The sequence below is a fragment of the Podarcis melisellensis genome (genome assembly GCF_964234715.1).
Source record: "Podarcis melisellensis genome assembly, chromosome: 1".
Taxonomy (NCBI): Eukaryota; Metazoa; Chordata; class Lepidosauria; order Squamata; family Lacertidae; genus Podarcis; species Podarcis melisellensis.
In genome coordinates this window covers 104757897-104775390 of record NC_138528.1, presented here as the reverse complement: position 1 = coordinate 104775390, position 17494 = coordinate 104757897, and the positions used below count along the sequence as shown (strand labels likewise).

The following is a 17494-nucleotide window of genomic DNA, read 5'->3' as shown; positions in this document are numbered from 1 at the left end:
GACTCCTCCATACCACAGCAGAGTGAAAGCCAGGGGAAGGGGATGTAAGCTGTGAAGTGTCCTAGCAAGAAGAGCCTCAGAGGACCTGGCCTTTTGTATGCAGATGCCTGGACACCTGCTTAGTGGCCAAATTCAAGATTTGAGAGATGCACCGGGGGGGGGGGCAGTGCATCAGAAACTGAGCAAAGGTATAACCAAAGCTCTTATGACTATATCCAGGCTTCCTCAAACTCAGGCCCCCAGATGTTTTGAGACTACAGTTCCCATCATCCCTGGCCATTGGTGCTGCTAGCTAGGGATCATGGAAGTTGTAGGCCAAAACCATCTAGAGGGCTGAGTTTGAGGAAGCCTGAGTTTATCTATTTTAGAAATGCATTACAAATAAAAACATGTTTAGTGACTGAAAGAGGGCTACAATAGGGATTTAAAAACTATTGCTGCAATCTCACACTCCCTAATTATTTAGACCTGTGGCTGATGAGGTGCAAAGGGTGCCTTTGGACACTGCTATTCCTTCCTTGCCAGCACTTGCTGAATTCACTGGGGGGAAATTAGAGGCTCGAGTGACTGTAATGGAAGAATGAGTCAAATGTCTGAGCCATAAGTTGAGACATTTCAGAAGTGATGTTTAATGCTAGCTGGCAAAGAAGAATATGGATTCTCTGGTTCTTCACTGCAACCTGTTGTGTTACCTAATTACCTTTATACACAGCCGATCTCAAATGTTGTTTCTACCACTGTATGATACTATTTAGAGCAGCCTTCCTCAATCAGTGGTTCTTCAGATGTTGCTACAACCTCCATCAGCTGCACCCATCTTGGTCAGGGATGATGGGAGTTGCCAGTCAAACCATCTGGAGGTCACCAGGTTGGGGAAGGCTGCTGTACAGCATCTACTCACACCCAGAAAACTGTCATTTGAACATATTTAAAAGGCAATGTAGCAAAGAATGAGTTCCTTGATAGTTGTGCATCAAATCTGCTTTTGATTTCAAGCATACCACTGAATGTCTTAAACACAGGTTCCATGGGAGTAATTAAAATGTTTCTGTGTTTTGGATGAAGGGTGGTACACAATTTAAATTTTTTAAAAAATTATATACATCATTGAGAGCGAGGCCTACCAAACAGAATAGGAGTTGTGAATATCCAATCAGTTAAGCAGTTTGCCAAGAGCGTGTAGCACAATTTGTAGGAAATAAGTGCAACAGAACGCTCCCGCACTTGTGATTTCCAGCATACTGCCTCGGCCACTGGAGGAATAACATAGCCTTATCCTCCATCTGTCCAATCCTCTTTTAAAGTTATACATCTTGGTCACCATTCACTATACTAGTGTGAAGTAGTACCTCCTACAAGCTAGTTTATGAGACGTACAGTTTGATTGCATTGTGATGCTGTGTTTAGCTTCAAATTGTAACTAAGGAGGCAGATTCCAGCTTCCGGAGACATCTGGCCCAGAAGGCCCCCGGATACGCTTCTAACCAAGACAGGATGTTTCTTTTTGTATGTGACCGCTCAAAGTGTTTAGGACTGATTTGGTGGGGATGAGAACATTTAATGAACTGTCCAATCCACAATATGCATTTGAAATTGTAAAAGAACCCTTCGTGTTATTTATTCATCTTCCTCCAAATATAAATCTCAAACTATGTGGTAGCAAGTCCCCCCCCAATCCAAAAGATGCGCCAGAGCTAGAAAAATATATTAAGATGTATACAGCCTAGCAAGCACTCATCCTGGAGAAAATGTTGACCAATAAGATTTAGAGCCAAATCGCTGCTGACAAATTTCCAAGATACATCTCACTTAACGGTTTCCCTCCGGTCCGTTCCTTCCATTACTTACTGTATTAAAGGAAAATATTCACAAATCGACATGTGATTTTTCAAACGCTCTTACAGATTAATGCCGTCAAATGGTGTAGAAGACATGAAATATGCTAACAAGGAGACAAAAATTAATGGACAGTGACCCAGTTCAGGTGATTATTTAGGCTTAATAAGTCTAGATATAAACAAGTGTTTTGCCCATTCCAACAGACCATTCATGTAAATTGCAATTAAACCAGGAAGCCTTTTGTCTGAACCAGGAAACTATAATTATCTGCTCTGGAGCAAACTAGGATATGAAGCCATTAATTGAAGTTGGTTTAATATTAAATCAAATTTAGAACATGATTTGACATCCTGGCTTATTCTGGAGCTGGTAACCATAGTTTCCCAGTTTGTACGAAGCAGGAAACTGCAACAATTAGAAACATATTGTTTTAACTGCAGCTCACAGAAAAGGAGGGATGAAGGGACTGCATGTGTAGGCAAAAGGCTCATTCATTTCTCTGCTTATTAAGCACCAAAGTGATTATCCAAATGTCACCATTATCTCCACTAATTTCACATGCAATACAACTGAACAAAATATGGTGTTGTATATGCATATTTATCATCTGTCCTGTTTGTGTGGACATCATTCTAAGATGCTTTTCAATCTCTTGCACACTTAGTAACTCCATTGATTGAAAACTCAAAGAGATCACATGCGTAGTGAAAGGAATACGTAGTGGGCAGGGACTTGTGCACATTGGGCTATTTTCATTCTATGCCAGCCACTCAGTTATCAAACCTAAACCTGAACATTTCAGCCCTTCATTTCTTCTTTAAACTCCTCTACATTGTGCCACTCTTTCCAGTGATTACGGAAATCTTGCCACTAGGTGAGCAGCTAGGTGCTTGGCTAGAAAAATAGCTGCTTCTGAATTTTTGACAGGTTACATAAAATACATGCATGAAAAATTGATTTAATTTTCCTGCTAATGATTTTTCCTAAGCCTCTATTACCTTAATTATCTGGACAGCCACCTATTAAACAAGAATAATCAGTATCACTTGTTTGTTGCAAATGTTGATAGGTATAAAGTGTAATATTGCATTATAGCTAAAATGCTAGCGTTATCAAGCTAATCCCAGAAAGGAACAACAGGAATACATGGAAAACACCAAGAAAGCAATAAATACGTTCTAACTCATGAGAACCCAAGTTGTTTTTGTTTGTTCCATCTATTTTAGCTTCAGTGTAGTGTTGTGTTCTGACTATTTGAGGTCCTATTTTGCTGTGCCTCCCCTGCCCCCCCTCCAGTTTATACAGAACAACCTCCACAAAACTTTGTTGTGGACTTGTCTCTCTGACTTGATTACAGCAGTAATCTTGTGATGGTGTGAAGCATGTTTTGGCCAACTGAAGGTAGAGGTGCATTTGGATAGCTTGGTTGGTGTTGATAAAGCCAAGGTTGCAGGTTTGATGCTGGTATGAGACAGCTGCATATTCATGCATTGCAAGCGGGGGGAACTAGATGATCCTCAGAGTTCCTTCCAACTCTATGATTCTATGACCTCCAGGCAGAAATTACCATCCAGCACTTCCAGGTATGGTTCTATAATTGATTATTTAATTTTTTAAAAAATTTTTACCTACGTATTTTTATCTGTTCTTCTCAAATATGTTGCTCAAAGTGGCTCACATTAAAAAACAAAAAGCAAACATACCAGTTTTAAGGATCTTAACACAACAGAATAAAGCAAGTAGTGAAGGCAAAATAAAACACCTGAAAGATAACACCAATGCCAGCAGGACCTCTCTGAAGCAGAAGCAGCTACACCAAAGAAGGGGCAGCACATCCACTGAAACCTTCTCTTTGTCTAAGCTACCCAGTATTGACCTTCCATGCATTGGAATTTATTCTTTCCAAGGATGAAAAGGAACCTGCACATCTTCAAAATACTGTATCATCCATTCATTAAGTAATCCAGAACTGCTTTTGAGAACTAGCTCTATTTTTTTCACACGTTTGCCACACATTTTGTAATACTACTACTACTACTACTACTTCTTCTTCTTCTTCTTCTTCTTCTTCTTCTTCTTCTTCTTCTTCTTCTTCTTCTTCTTCTTCTATTTGTACCCTGCCAACCTGGCTGTGTTTCCCAAACCACTCTTAAATTGGATTTTTGATGATCCATAAGGTCACAAGATCTCTTGCAAAGATCATTTGCAAAGCCAAGATCATGTGCAAATGCTTTAGATCACTTGAAAAGGCCAAATCATGCAAAATCAGAACAACTTCCGGAACTGGAACTGCCCCTGCCATCCTAGATCTTGCAAAAACTGATGTGACATCACAGAGCCCAGCAAGCAAGATGGAGGGCCTAAAAGCTATTTTCGTGCTGGGAAAACTCTATGTGGAAAGATCTTTTAAGCCCTTGGGCCTGCTTACCAGATTCTGGGAGGTTCCTGTGAGATCTCTGATGGTCCTGCGAGATTTCATGAGAACCACCAGAGCCTAGCAAGCAAGCAACTCCTGCCTCTTTCTTCCTTTTCGTTTATTTTTCAGCAGTACACATAAAGCTACAATCACTTAAATGAAATCCATGTAAGTGATAGCCCCAGTGTATCTGAGGCTGAGCTCATGCTGGGATGCTGCCTGCAGTTTGGGGGTCCTTACTCCAAAGGAGATGGGAGGATAAATGCAGAGGAAGGCAGTAAGGAATAGCAATAGTTGTTAGTGGGACAGGGTGCTTACCAGGAGGGAAAGGGGTGAGATGACAGCAAGGTTGCTGTGGTGTAAACACAGCGCCAGTACCATAGTCCTTTTCACCAAGGGACACCCAGAAAAGTGTCAAAAGGTATTTTACTAATGTATCTGATCCTATAAATCAGAAATCTAGGGAAGGAGAAGAATGGTAAAATTCTCACACGTAAAGGGATTCTGATGATCAGCTTACTAAATGGGAACCTGCACACAGCGGAAAGTTACTTCTCCATAAATGGTTAACTGCAGCCACCCAGGCAGGCATACATTCATTGTTTGTTGGGTTGACCATCTGGAGGGTAATCAAGCAACCAAAAGTCCTACAGTATAAAATCCAGTGCTTTTTTTCTGGGGGGACGGATCACATACCCCTAAACATTTTGTGAATCTACGTTTGGCCTCATTGAGGGGCAGTATTTCAATATGAATAGGAAAATGAGAGTACCCCTAAACATTTTTTAAGGGGGAAAAAAGCACTGATAAAATCCAAGAATCTCAAGTAGCCATTCGCAAAAATAACTGTAACATCAATCAGTGACAAATACTATGCTCACACATTGAGAATCTGAGATTACACAAAGTGCGATGAAATAAATGTTTGTTACAAGTACATAAATGACAGTTTGGAAATAAAAGACTCCGGGATGTGTACCTTGTGCTTGCAATGCTCGGTGATTCTGCTCCAAGCCTGCATCTTTCTAACTGACTGGCAACAATCTGCCTTTCCACCTCAAGCTCTCTGGTGAGCCTTTGAAACTGGAGCTCCTGTAATTAAAAAGAAAAAAAGAATTTTAAAATAATATATATATAAGTGCTGCGGGTAGGATAAAAGAAATATATAGGTCCACACATCTCAAAGCAAATAAAGGAATTAAAGTGAACTAAAAATAAGAAACAAAACCCCTTTTCCTATTAGTAAGTCATCTGAAAAATCAGTACATATCCATGAGCAAGGACTTGCTTACCACCCCTTAAAGGCTCCTCAAAAGTTAGCTTGAGGGTGCTTAGTTACCAAAAAATATGGCCTAGTAGGATTAATGTCACTTTAGCATACAGCTGAATGTGCCAAGGTACACATATCAAGTTTTTATGGCTTGAAAGCAGCTTATGATTCACTACCATAATCACTGGAGTGAGGTGTTTTACAAGGGAAGAAATATGGCAGCCTCTGTGCAAAAGGTTCACAGGCCAAGTTGGCAACTAGTTCCTTAAATAAGGGTCATATTTGAAATGATAAGCAAGGGCTGAATAGCTTTCACTTGTTCACCTCTGTGCAGGCCACGTCATAGGTTGCTGAATGGCGTCAACGGTAGAGGTTTTGGAAAAAGCATTCTCCTTATATGTACATCAGCTGCTCATTCCTGTATCCCAAGATGAGAAGACTTCCATCATCCAGCCATCTCAGGAATCAGTGTTTGCAAATGCAGTTACCATATGCCACTCAACTACCTCTTTTTCTCTCCCCCTCTCTCTCTTGTGGAGCTCAATAAATGAATTAGGATGTTTTGGGGTTTTCTTTACCCTAGAAGCTATCAAGAACATATCTCAATGCAACCAAAAATTGTGCGACTATACATTTTTCTCCCATAAAATTACACCACCAGTTCCTGCTGCTACAAATCTATTTCAAGGTAATATTAGGAAAAGACATTGCATTTTAAAAAAACAACAACTCTTCATATAATACTGAACTCCATTCGCAAATGTTTTGTCGCTTTGGGTGTTTGCTCTTTAAATTTTATAGGAATAGTGTGGAAACAAAGGCCATAATCAAAAGCAGAAGATTCCCAAAAATTTGCAGGGCAGTTACTTAATTATTAGAGCACTTGCACATGGCCAAGCAGGTTCTGAGTCCATTCTTCCATAGCCCCTGCCCTGCCGCCATGTGTTTCGCTTTGAGTTCCATCAGATGTTCCCCTGGCCAACATGGCTAATGGAACTTCCTTCCCTGGATCACATTCAGTACTGAACCCTTTCTACAAATCACCTTTTAATTACAACTTTGAACAAATTCTGGAGCAGGAGTGCTAACCTGCAGTCATCTAGATAATGTTGGGCTCCAGTTCCCATCAGCCCTAGCCAGCTTGGCCAAAGGTCAGGGATTAAGGAAGTTGTATGTATTCCAGCAACATCTAAGGCCCACAGGTTTCCCAGGCTAGTTGTAGAGGTAGCTCTTCTGTCACACGTGGACTGTAATACTATCCTCAGAAGTGTGGCAGAAGTGCTCACCTTACCTCCCATCCTTTCACTGTTGCTGCTTACCGGGAGGTAGAAGGGGAGGTCATCACAATGTTTTTGCAGTGGTAAGCAGCAGTGACGCAACTGACTGGAGGTCAGGTGAGTGCTGTTGCCCCAGCTTGCCTTCTGCTATCGATTACCATGTATTTAAAAAGCCTATACCTAAGTTTTCCTAATAGAGGTATGTGTCTTGTTTGGACTGGCCAACTTGGATGCATGTTGCCAACAGTCTATGCCATCTGAGAATCAACATTTGAAAGCGAAGTCCATCTGGCAATTCAATATCTGTGCCAAGTCAGTATGGTTAGAATGTCCTTTCGTCTGCCTTTTTAGTCCAGTCACGTTTCTGTTCTGATTTCTAGGATAAATCTGCTTATTAGTTCACTTGCTCCTCGGTTGTTTATTAAGCTTAAACCACATCATTTTATTTCAAAAGTTGAGGAGAGGTGTAAGAAGGAGGCTGTAAAAGCCACCCAAGTTTAGAAAAGTCAATATGACAGTCAATTTTACTCTTCACAGCTGGTTAATTCCCAACAGCCTTCACAGACCTGGGCAACCTAAAGGTGTGGTGATTATTATGAGAATGAGATCTGTTTGGCCTTGTGTTAGAGCAAAGTGCGTTGAACCAAAAGAGTTCATGCAGGTACATATGTTATTTGCTTGACACAAACAGAACAGACAATTATTCTTTGATCCAATGGTAAAATACTCCCCACCCCCTTTTCTTCCACAAGGAATAGCCCCCAAGGCTAGAAAAATTCAAGACATGTAATTGCCCAAACACCTAGAATTTTTTTGTTGGCTTCCAGGAATATTTTGGTTTCTAAACATTTCTACCAGGCATCTAAAAGGAGCCCAGATGAAATATCTCCATCTCCTATCTTTTTAGAAAATTGACAGATTCACATAAGTAAAGTTCAGTGTTATTAACATATGACAGTAAAGTTATCTGGCTGCAAACTTCCATCAGAAGGAAAATGAATGTTAATGGTTCCAATTAATCCTCTAATAAGCTTCGTACTCGCACAATAAAATGGTGTTGAGTATATCATTTGTGTTGAAGGGTTTAAATCTTTTTACTGGCATTTATAGACAAGGTCAGACTTCAGAACAAACAAACATCCATTATACATCATGTAACAGCCATCCATAAAATAAATTTAATGGATGTTAGAATGTCAGCCATTAAAATGATGATTACTTGAAGACTGTGCTTAAGCCCCTGGTCTCTAAAATACAGTAGCCATGTATTCAAGTTGTTGAGCTTTTTTTGGCCAAACCTGCTGAGAGTTTTATTTTGCGAAATAAAAAAAAGAAGTTTTAGAGCTCCCTCCCCCAAAAATTGCCAAAATCATCACTTCTGATATGGGTTGCCATATGTCCAGATTTTTTCAGACATTGAAGAATGGGCAAGTTTCATTGATTTAAAGAACTATTGTAAACAATTAAACGCATTAGCAGGATTAATATAAAACCAAGCAGTTAAAAGGTTATTTTTTTTGGGGGGGGGGGAGTAGATAGAATTATAATAAAAAAAAGATGTCAAGGGGGGAGGTGCAGTTTAATTAAACGGTTTCTCTATGTAACCAGAGAAGGAGTAGAGGGAAGTCGAAATGAAGGATACAAATCTAAAGGAAGATTAAAGGTAAAGGTAAAGATTATTATTGTTAAATTTAAAACTGAAAAATAAATAAATAAATAAATACTTAAGGGGTATCTGCACAACTTTCTAGCATCTACATTTAAAATGTAGGAAGCCAATGTTTCGTTCCCCCTATATATTGCTTAGCTTGGTCTTTCAGGAGCTGTGAATTCGAAACAAGATTGCTAAATCTACAGCACACTTAATTTACCTTTACTTACAGAACTAATATTTGCACCAGCTAGAAGGACAGCAGAGTTTATCACTTCATGAAGCTTGAAAGCCAGTATTTGTTTCAGTGTTCATGGCAATGCTATCCTCACTGCTGTACCACTGATATTCTAATGTGTCTGTGGCACACTGTACACCAGATAGGCATGCACAAGCTCGCATCTATCACTATGGCAGAAAATTTGATTATAAGAATGTGCACAACACGGAGAGAACAGATTGGCCTCTATTAGCCTGTGCAAATCAAAAGTGATTCTATCAGCTTCTGCCTCAATTCCTCATCCTTAAAAGAAGTTGTCACTGGGTTGCATATAAGTAATCAGTAGCAGTTCCAGTACTAGTAAAACATCTTTAAAACTTCTGAGATGAGATGCTACTTGAATTCAAGATCTCTGTTCAAAAATGTGGCTCGTCTACTAAGGAAAGTTGCATATTAATGGAGGAGAAAGTGATCAAAGCAACTTACCTATAAGACAACAGGATAAGAACATAACTCAGATCTCATGAATTTGAAAGCAGCAGTAAAGACATCCCACACTAAAACATCCCTAACTAATCAGAACCCTAGGAATAATTAGGATAACAAGCAAATTAGAGTTAAATGGGTTTTAAAAGCCTTTTCACTAATGTACACTTACAATAATTATACTCAGACAAATGTTGCTTGCTACAGTATGTTGGCATAAATATTTACAGGTCAAGCTCATATCATTCAAGAGTATGATGCACCTCTTTCTGCAAGTAACCAGTATGCTGTTGTTCAGATGATCTCAAGTTTATTAAGTCTGGATATACATGAGCCTTTTGTCCACACAACCCCCCCAACCCCCCTTCGTGTGTTGGTGCACACTGCTCAAAATACCATGTCTCACTTCTCCCACGTCACGCAGGATGTTATTGTATGCAAACCTGGGCTCATGGTTTGTTTTTCTCCATACAAGCCACAAGCAGAAACCAAAAAACAAGCCATAAGCCCAGGTTTGTACATAATGACAAACCAGCATCTCCCTAGTCTGGTTCCTCCCCGATGCAGCAGGAACAGGGAAGGAGTGAAGTGCAAACTTTTGAGAAGTGCGCACCAGCATGCTGCTCATTCACACTAAATCACAGGTTGTTTTAAGTATGGTTTAATATGCCAGGTTAAATGGGCCATTATTTATAAAGTCATCTCTTAAACCCATCACCTTGCACTGACGATATCCATGCAGTATAGCTTTCCTCAATATAAAGGTAAAAGGTAAAGGACCCCTGGATGGTTAGGTCCAGTAGAATTTGACTATGGCGTGGGGCGCTCATCTTGCTTTTCAGGATGAGGGAGCCAGAGTTTGTCCAGACAGTTTTCTGGGTCATGTGGCCAGCATGACTAAACTGCTACCGGAGCAGCAGGACACTGTGACAGAAGCCAGAGTGCACGGAAACGCCATTTACCTTCCCACTGCAGCAGTACCTATTTATCGACTAGCATTGGCATGCTTTCGAATTGCTAGGTTGGCAGGAGCAGGGACACAGCAATGGGAGCTCAACTGTTGCTGCTCCTTGTGCATGCTAGTGAAAGATAATGGGCACCATCTCGGTCGGCGGGGGGAGTGGGTGTCTCTCAGCAACCACAAAATTTCCACTGTGGGTGCCCAGCCAGGTGACCCAACATGTCACATGTGTGACATCACATGGTGCAACATAAGCACCAGCTCCACAGGACACATCCACGGCCACAGCAGGCTCCAATAGAGGCCCTGGCCCAGTCTCTGTGGCAGTGTCAGAGAGCAAGTAGAGGCAAAGCAGTGGGTGGCGGCAGGCAAGTAGCGCACACATGATGTCATCTCACATTGCGCGCACATGATGGCCCGAGTGACGTCAATCTGAAGCCCAAGTCCGCGCCTCTGTGAAAGATGATCACTAGGAACTTAACCCTTAAATTTTTTACCTCAGAAACAATGCTGAACAAAACAAGAATGTAGTCGACTCCACTCCCGTTGTTGGAGAAATATACAAAGTTGGCTTTTTAAAAAATCCATCTAAGTGATGTAGCAGATGCCTATAGGTTTCTATTCGCGCCTGTGTCTCCATCCAGGCAAATAAGAGGTATCATCATGGTCCAAAGGCACATTCTACTCATTAAAAGTACTCAAGGAGGGCACAGAGCAGGATCAGCAAGAGTTGAGTCATAAGGGCCAGACACAGTGGACTGGAGGGTTTCCCACTCCTGTTATATGTAATGAAATGCAGACTTCACCCTAAGAAATTTACACCATTTGTACTAAAAGGCTTGTGGTTACTCATTCATTCATTCATTATCCCTACACATTAAAATCCCAAAACAACAAAATATCTGGTCTTTGTATGCTTTCTCAATATACAATAGTACTTGCTTAAAATCTTATTAACTTGGTGGTTTATTGGTTTAAGGGAAATCAATAAATTCTTGAAGTATTTTTCCCTAACAGTTTATTTATGCCCATTATTTGTTAATTTTAAAGTATTTTGTCTACAGTATTTCTGAATATCTGCAGAAATGAGAACAGCCTCTCCCACAACTACACTTGGATACTTTAAAAGCTGAGAGAGACAGTATCCTAAAACCTCACAGATGGGCAGTATAAATATTTATAAGCCAAGTTTCTGGTAAGCAAAATAAGTCAAATGGTTTCACATAGGAAATAAATTCAGGATCGATAGCCTCTTCTTTTTTGCTCATCCTGCTATACTCCAAGAGGAAATAACCAAGTACTCAGATTGATCTAGGAAGCCTGCAATGTCTTAAAAAATACCCTTCCATTGTTCTTCTGACCTGTACAATTACACTTAGAATCTGATCTTTGTTACAATTTTGAAGGGAGCTAATCTAATTCATATGATTCCAAATATCAATAGACTGAGTATTCGTCTCTCTTACCAACAGATGGAAACTTCTATAATACAGTAGTTCGGAATTATTTCCTTTTAACTGAGACTGACAAAGGGCAGGGGCAACTTTCTGCAGATTCCTCTAAGCAGGTTTGCCAGATCCTTTTATTAACATACCGTATTGTTCTGTGTATAACACGCCCCCCCATGTATAACACGACCCCTATTTTTGGGGACTCAAATTTATGAAAATGGGGGAAGATGACCTCAGTGTATAAGAGACAACCCCCATTTTTAACATTATTTTAGAGTAAAAAAAAACCCCAGTCTTATACACGGAAAAGTACAGTATTTTCTGAATATTTAATTTCCCAGGGACAGTCATCAGTTTTATTATGGGGGAGGGAACCAAGGGCTCTCTAACAAAGTTTATTTGACGGATTCCTTATATAAATTAAAAACAGTTTGTACATCTTCAAGGGCACATTCCATGGGATTAGAATTGGTAGGATTACCAGAGTTTGCCAATTGTTCTTTTGTTCAAATTAATCACTGCTTGTTTTGACACCCTAACGAAGACAAACCATGGCTCATTATAACTATTGTTTGTTGAAATAGTTTTACAAAACTATGGTGTTCTTTGCACATCACGCTAAGCGAAACTTTGGCTTAGTGTTAACATGAAGGCCCTAGGAGATGAGCTTGCAGCCATTTTCCTCCTCCCCAGTCATGCTGCTATCATGATTAGTCTGGAGACAGCTTAACGATGAAGCCCTGGTTTCAGTGTTAGAAAATCTGATATATAAGCTAGGTGCCAAATGGCTCCTTAAACCAAGGTTGCAGTTGCCATAATCAGAATGTTTAGTTGCCATTTTGGGGCAAGATGGCCCTGAAGTCCTATTTTTCAAATGATGGACTGACTGAGAGTGATTATCAGTTAAACATCTGGCTAGTTCAGATGACAACCTTGAGCTAGGTTAAGAATGTTGAGAACTTAAAGAAGAAAAGCCACTTTACCCAGGGATAGTTCACATATATATATATCGACCTATTCCTACCCCTTTTTCTTAAGGGTGACAGTTCAGGGAATGGAGGTGCCTTATGGAGCTGGTATTTCAGCAAAGCTGATGGAATGAGCCCTGCTTCTCATCTCTCCTACTGAAACTGTGGAATGGCTACAAGTGCCATTTTGTTCTGAGGTGTTACCTGGATCAATATTTAAATAACTGAGTGTTCGATATACTACTTTTCTCCTAGCTGTAGTTGTTAATATACAACGCCAATATACATCGTCACAACACTATGAAATTTCTGTCTCGAGGCACCAAAACAAAAAGGATCTCTTGCTTGGGAAACCGCCAATACAAGGGTATTCTATATCCCTGCTTCCTAGTCAAAAGAGTGCTTTCAAAGGAGCTAAGCAAAATAAACAAAGCAAACCGTGACCCAGCTGTTGACACCCACCAAACATGGACCACGTTTACACATTATGGTGGCCATAATGCAAAAAGGTTTTTTTAATTATTCAAAATTCTATAGAACTTTATATCAAGCACTCCAATCAATATTGAGCTATTTTTCATTAATTATAGCAAGCATAACCAAAAGCAAATCAATACATTAATAGTAGAGTGTTAATATTAATACAGTGGTACCTCGGGTTAAGTACTTAATTCATTCCGGAGGTCCATTCTTAACCTGAAACTGTTCTTAACCTGAAGCACCACTTTAGCTAATGGGGCCTCCTGTTGCTGCCGTGCCGCCGGAGCACAATTTCTGTTCTCATCCTGAAGCAAAGTTCTTAACCTGAAGCACTATTTCTGGGTTAGCGGAGTCTGTAACCTGAAGCATATGTAACCTGAAGCGTATGTAACCTGAGGTACCACTGTACACTGACATTGGTGTAATGAAGTTAAGTTTGATTTACAAATTATTTTTTACGAAGAGGTAGTTGTGTAGGGCACATAATGGGAAATGATAATGGTCTGATACCATTCTTTTGAGATCACAGTCTGGAACCTTTTGCAGGCTCTCTCCTCCAGTCCTGAGTGCGAATCTGTCCTACAACACCAACCGAAGTATTTAATAAGCAACCGGCCTTTTCCAATCAACAGTAGTCTAGTAAAGATGTATCCAAAGTCATCAGAAAAAACTTGATAGTCATTGTTCATGAAGCTACAGAGCTAGCAACTTAGTACGCTCACAATACCTTTCTACATACGCACCCCTACCCCCACACAGAGAGAATGAGAATGAATCAGAGGAGGCTGGAATTTTTCTTCAGTGCCAAAAAAAACCTTGAAAAAAGATTTATTGGGGGTTTTTTTTGTTTTTGCATTCAGAATAAGCTGCTATAGTCAGAGCAAAGCTTTTCCTTTATGATAAACAGGAACACAATGCCCCAACAGGCATCGTTCATTTCAGCTTGCCAATTCAACAGCTCATTTACTGATACCGTAGTATTTACATATGCATAGAAGCAGTCATCCCACAGATCTATAATTTCATTCCCAGCAGCAATTCCTAGCTGTCTATTTCAAAAACAAAATTATAATCCTGAAAGTCATTATTGCAGCTATATCAACTTTCCTGCTCATAAGAGGTGCAAGTTTTCCATACAAAAATATACTAATTTAAATACAAAGCCAAAATAGTTAAACCGCCATCCATGTCCATTAGGAATGAGTAGTGGGCATGGGTGTGTTGTATAAATATTCTTTGCCATTGTCTTCATGCATCTTATAAAATAAGACAACTGCTTCATGAAAATTCATGCCATAATGACATTCTCAGTCTTCATGATGCCACAGGACTTTTGTTTCTTCTTTCATTGTCTAAACTTGGCTTTTATCCTGGAATTATTTTGTAGTTATCCTGTTGCGTGCCGGCTGACAGTCTTATTACATTCAAGGTAAACAAAGAAACCAAACCAAAAAAATATATTGCTTTAAGCCCCTTTCCTATAAGCTCACTTTGATTAAGACAAGAGCTAGACTTATTGTGTGGCAAGAGAAAGGTGGATTTCATATATCTACCCTGAAGTAATTCCAAAAAAACAACTGTGCTTAGAATTTAAAAAAAAATTGACATGAACACCTTTAAAGTTGGTTTAAATAGTTAAGGTGTGGCAGCCTTAATTATTTTGCAAATAGAAGTCCACTGTAAATAAGAATTATTAACTGCAATAAAGGGAAGTTCAAGAGGCAAGCACAAACAACACTGAAGCCTCAGTTTGAGCTGAATAAAAAGTACATAATTATATTGGAAAACATTCAGCTCTGGGCTCTCTGCCATACAGGAAGAGTGTTTAATTACCAACACTGGCATAGCAATATCAATAGAAGACTGAATATTCAAAAACTGCATGCAATTTCTTAATGCCCTTGATTCTTTCGCTTCCAAGGAAGAGACAAGGATCCCCATTTATCTTTTTTACTTACTCATATGCCTCAAGTGCACAATCTGGGACTACTGACTACTATTTTGAAACTTGCATTATAAATGGAGAACAGTGCCACTTCCCAGTGACTCAGTTAAAATACATTTATTCAAGATGATAGTCTTTATACCAAGGACAGGTTTTAACACTAATCTTTTAAAAAAACGAAGCATTCGATAATAGCCAGTATCTACCAGCACTTTCAATTACCTAAACTCTTTTCAAAGCAATTACACTGCTCCTGGTGAACCCAATAGGCTCCTTTCAACAGGTTAATAAGAAGCAATTGTTTTACATCTTAGGCTGCAATCCAATCCTGGGAATAAGTCATATTGAATTCAATGGGGCTTGTTTCTGAATAGACATGTGGATTATGCACACCTACGTGGGAAGAGCCCTACTGAGTGAATGGAGTGATTTACTTCCAAGTTAACATTAATAGGATCAGGCTGAACATGACCAACAGCACGATCCTAACTATGTCTACTCTGAAGGCAATCCTATTGGATTCAATGGGACTTGCTCCCAGATAAGTGAAGCTAGGATCATAGCCAAAGTGGGGTACATTTGAGTGTCAAAAATCAATAGTTTGTTTGTCAAGGAAAAATATCCAGCAAGGATGTGATATTTAGGAATAAAATACCAATCTAGTCTGCACCTTCAGGTTCCTTAGTAATGAGTGGAACTGATGGTGCTCTGATATCAGCAACAGGCAGTGGTGGTGCTTGGTTTTACTGTGAAATAGGTTCCAAGAGGCAATTAATACAACGCAGGTCAGCAGGTCCCAGATATTCCTAGTTGATGATTTTTTCCATCATTGAAAGACTGCTTTCTTTACCAACCACACCTGTGTCAACCCACTGCTAAATTTCCATCTGTTACAATTCCCCAGTACAGGGAGGTGAAGACCTTGTGTCTTCTAATGTAGGGATGGCCTTAGGGGGAATGAGAGGAAAAACCACTGCTACATGCTTGCTGGCTGGTATAAAAGTATGCTCCCATTTCATAAGGGACTGAAAGTTGTGGTGTGGCAGGGGGCGCCAGGACTGACAGGATGAGGAGGGCACCAGCGGCTACTGGCGGTCCTCAGGATTGAAAGAACATAACTCACTACCACCTGAAGCCAATCAAAAGTCATTGGAACCAATGAAGCCAAGAACCAGGTGGTGATTCTCTGCCCAGCAACTAAGGGCTCTGTAAGTAGAGAGGAAGCATGCAGCTGGGGCTGTCACAACTTGCTAGGGTGCATGCTCACAAGATGCCAGAATTGCACAAGAGGGGGAGGCTGCACATTGAAGACTGGTAGAGGCAATGATGATGGAGGGAAGTGAAGAGAGCATTACCTGAACAGTGAGTCACGGCGGGGAGCTGCTGTGATGCCAGACAGCGGGAGGAGGCCAAGGTCAGAGGCACTTTGGGAGAACCACCACTGCCAGCACCTAGGAGCCATCAGGTCAGGATGGTGAGGGGGACCTGCTGTTGTCCTAGGCCTGATTATTATTATTTATATCATCATTATTTATTTATTTCATTGGTTGCTTTTCTCACCAAGGCAACGCAACACAACCTACATCCTGAAGGCAACCACCCTGCTCCCCGATCTTTCATCTGACCCAGCAGTTGAGGAGAAGAGGCTGAAGCTATGCTCTACTGCCTCCAGTCATGCTTCTAGCATGTGGCCCTGACCATTCACCCACCAATCCATTCGGTTCTTCAGGGCAAAATACTTGCCCATCTATGTTCTATACAAATAATAAATATTACAGAGCAAGGATTTAGTGAAAACCAGACTTGCCATAACTAGACATACAAAGAAATTATACCAAGGGAAGGGGAAGACATGAAGTGAATCTAAATCATTATTGTGGGACACAGGTAAGAAAAGGTAGTGCTGATCACCATTCCTGCATTAAGCAATGTCATAAGAGGCATGTTCAGCCATGCCATTATAACACAAATAAGAATAGTTGGTGTAGCATGTAGACCATTCAAGATACTAAGATGATTACTGAACTTTTCACCCTTACAACCACCAGATGTTGTAAAGTTTTACTGCAGATTAGGAATCTTGAGAGTCATATATTTAAGCCACTTCAAAGCTCTTTAGAGGAAGAGTTTGGTATAATAGTAACTAATAAATATCACAATCTTCCATAATGCCTTTTTACAATCAACTGCATGTCCATCCTATGGAAGTTTTTTCTGCTGCACATTCCTCAAATGTTCTTATGGCCACGTCATATTCAACTAGGTCAAAAGCCTTGCAGATAATAAATACATTAACTGCATTCCTGCCTTCCAGAATGCATTAGCATGAAAGAAAACCATGTTGCTCTCTCATGATTACCCCTAATACATAACTACTGATGACTGAAAATCAATTGTCAACTAATCTGTAAGCACCTAGGAGGTTCTATTATGTGTGCCACTACCTTCTTAGACAGGGAAGCCTAACTAGCAGATTTGTTTCAGAATGATAAGGAAATAAGGCTTTTTCACTCAAGTTTTCATGTGTAAG

At 40.1% G+C, this 17494-nt stretch overlaps 1 protein-coding gene and 1 long non-coding RNA gene across 3 annotated transcripts in view; one reads left to right on the top strand and one right to left on the bottom strand.

Annotated features, from left to right (window-relative positions):
- The window catches only part of PKP4 (plakophilin 4), a 93430-nt gene that overhangs the window by 47847 nt on the left and 28089 nt on the right, over nt 1-17494 (bottom strand). For both annotated transcript variants that reach the window (XM_081928812.1, XM_081928811.1), the window contains exon 3: nt 5235-5347. In XM_081928812.1, the coding sequence (XP_081784938.1) occupies nt 5235-5347 (113 nt within the window). The remainder of the gene's footprint in view (nt 1-5234; nt 5348-17494) is intronic.
- On the top strand, nt 387-12779 carry LOC309380311. The gene is made up of 5 exons (XR_014172823.1): nt 387-1506; nt 1905-1984; nt 6109-6213; nt 11185-11315; nt 12610-12779. It is a non-coding gene; the product is annotated as an uncharacterized lncRNA (long non-coding RNA).